The 488-nt window shown below is 40.8% G+C and overlaps 1 protein-coding gene across 1 annotated transcript in view; it reads left to right on the top strand.

Moving 5' to 3' along the window:
- The window catches only part of LOC119586207 (integral membrane protein GPR155-like), a gene marked incomplete at its 5' end in the record, with an annotated part of 11959 nt that overhangs the window by 8028 nt on the left and 3443 nt on the right, over positions 1-488 (top strand). Inside the window, 2 exon segments of the mRNA XM_037934908.1 lie at positions 3-158; positions 368-467. Coding sequence (XP_037790836.1) covers positions 3-158; positions 368-467 — 256 coding nt within the window.

Genomic DNA, 488 nt, shown 5'->3' with positions numbered 1-488 from the left:
AGATGGCCAGTGCAATGGTTGCGTGCACCTTCCTCTCTGCTCCTCTGATGTTTGTGTCTGCAAAGATGGTCACCCTTGTGAAGATCAACCCCCTGGACTACGTGAAGGAGTTGGAGTCAATCCTTTTCAATGTCAGCATTATTGGACTCATATGTGCTGTAAGTAAACTATACCCAGGACCAAATAGTATGCAATGTGATTTAGATCTTATTTAATCAATATATCTTAGCAAAAGTGTGGAAATTCTCATTTGACTTTCATCCAAGGATCATGTGAAGATAATGTGCATGATACTCAGTGCCTTCTTTCTGTTAAAGGAAGGAACCATCAGAAGCCAAGAATAAGCATTTCAATTATATTTTTCCAGGTGTGGGTACTGATCATTTTTTCATTGAGTCGGAAGTGGCGTAAAGTCCCTCATTTTGTCACGCTGTGTTTGTCGTTGTCTCAGGGTGTGGCATGCATAGGTAAGTGATGTGATAATTGGA

This window comes from Penaeus monodon, chromosome 21, assembly GCF_015228065.2.
Source record: "Penaeus monodon isolate SGIC_2016 chromosome 21, NSTDA_Pmon_1, whole genome shotgun sequence".
Lineage (NCBI taxonomy): Eukaryota > Metazoa > Arthropoda > Malacostraca > Decapoda > Penaeidae > Penaeus > Penaeus monodon.
Note: the sequence above shows the minus strand (reverse complement) of the source record. Positions and strands in the feature narration are given on the sequence as shown.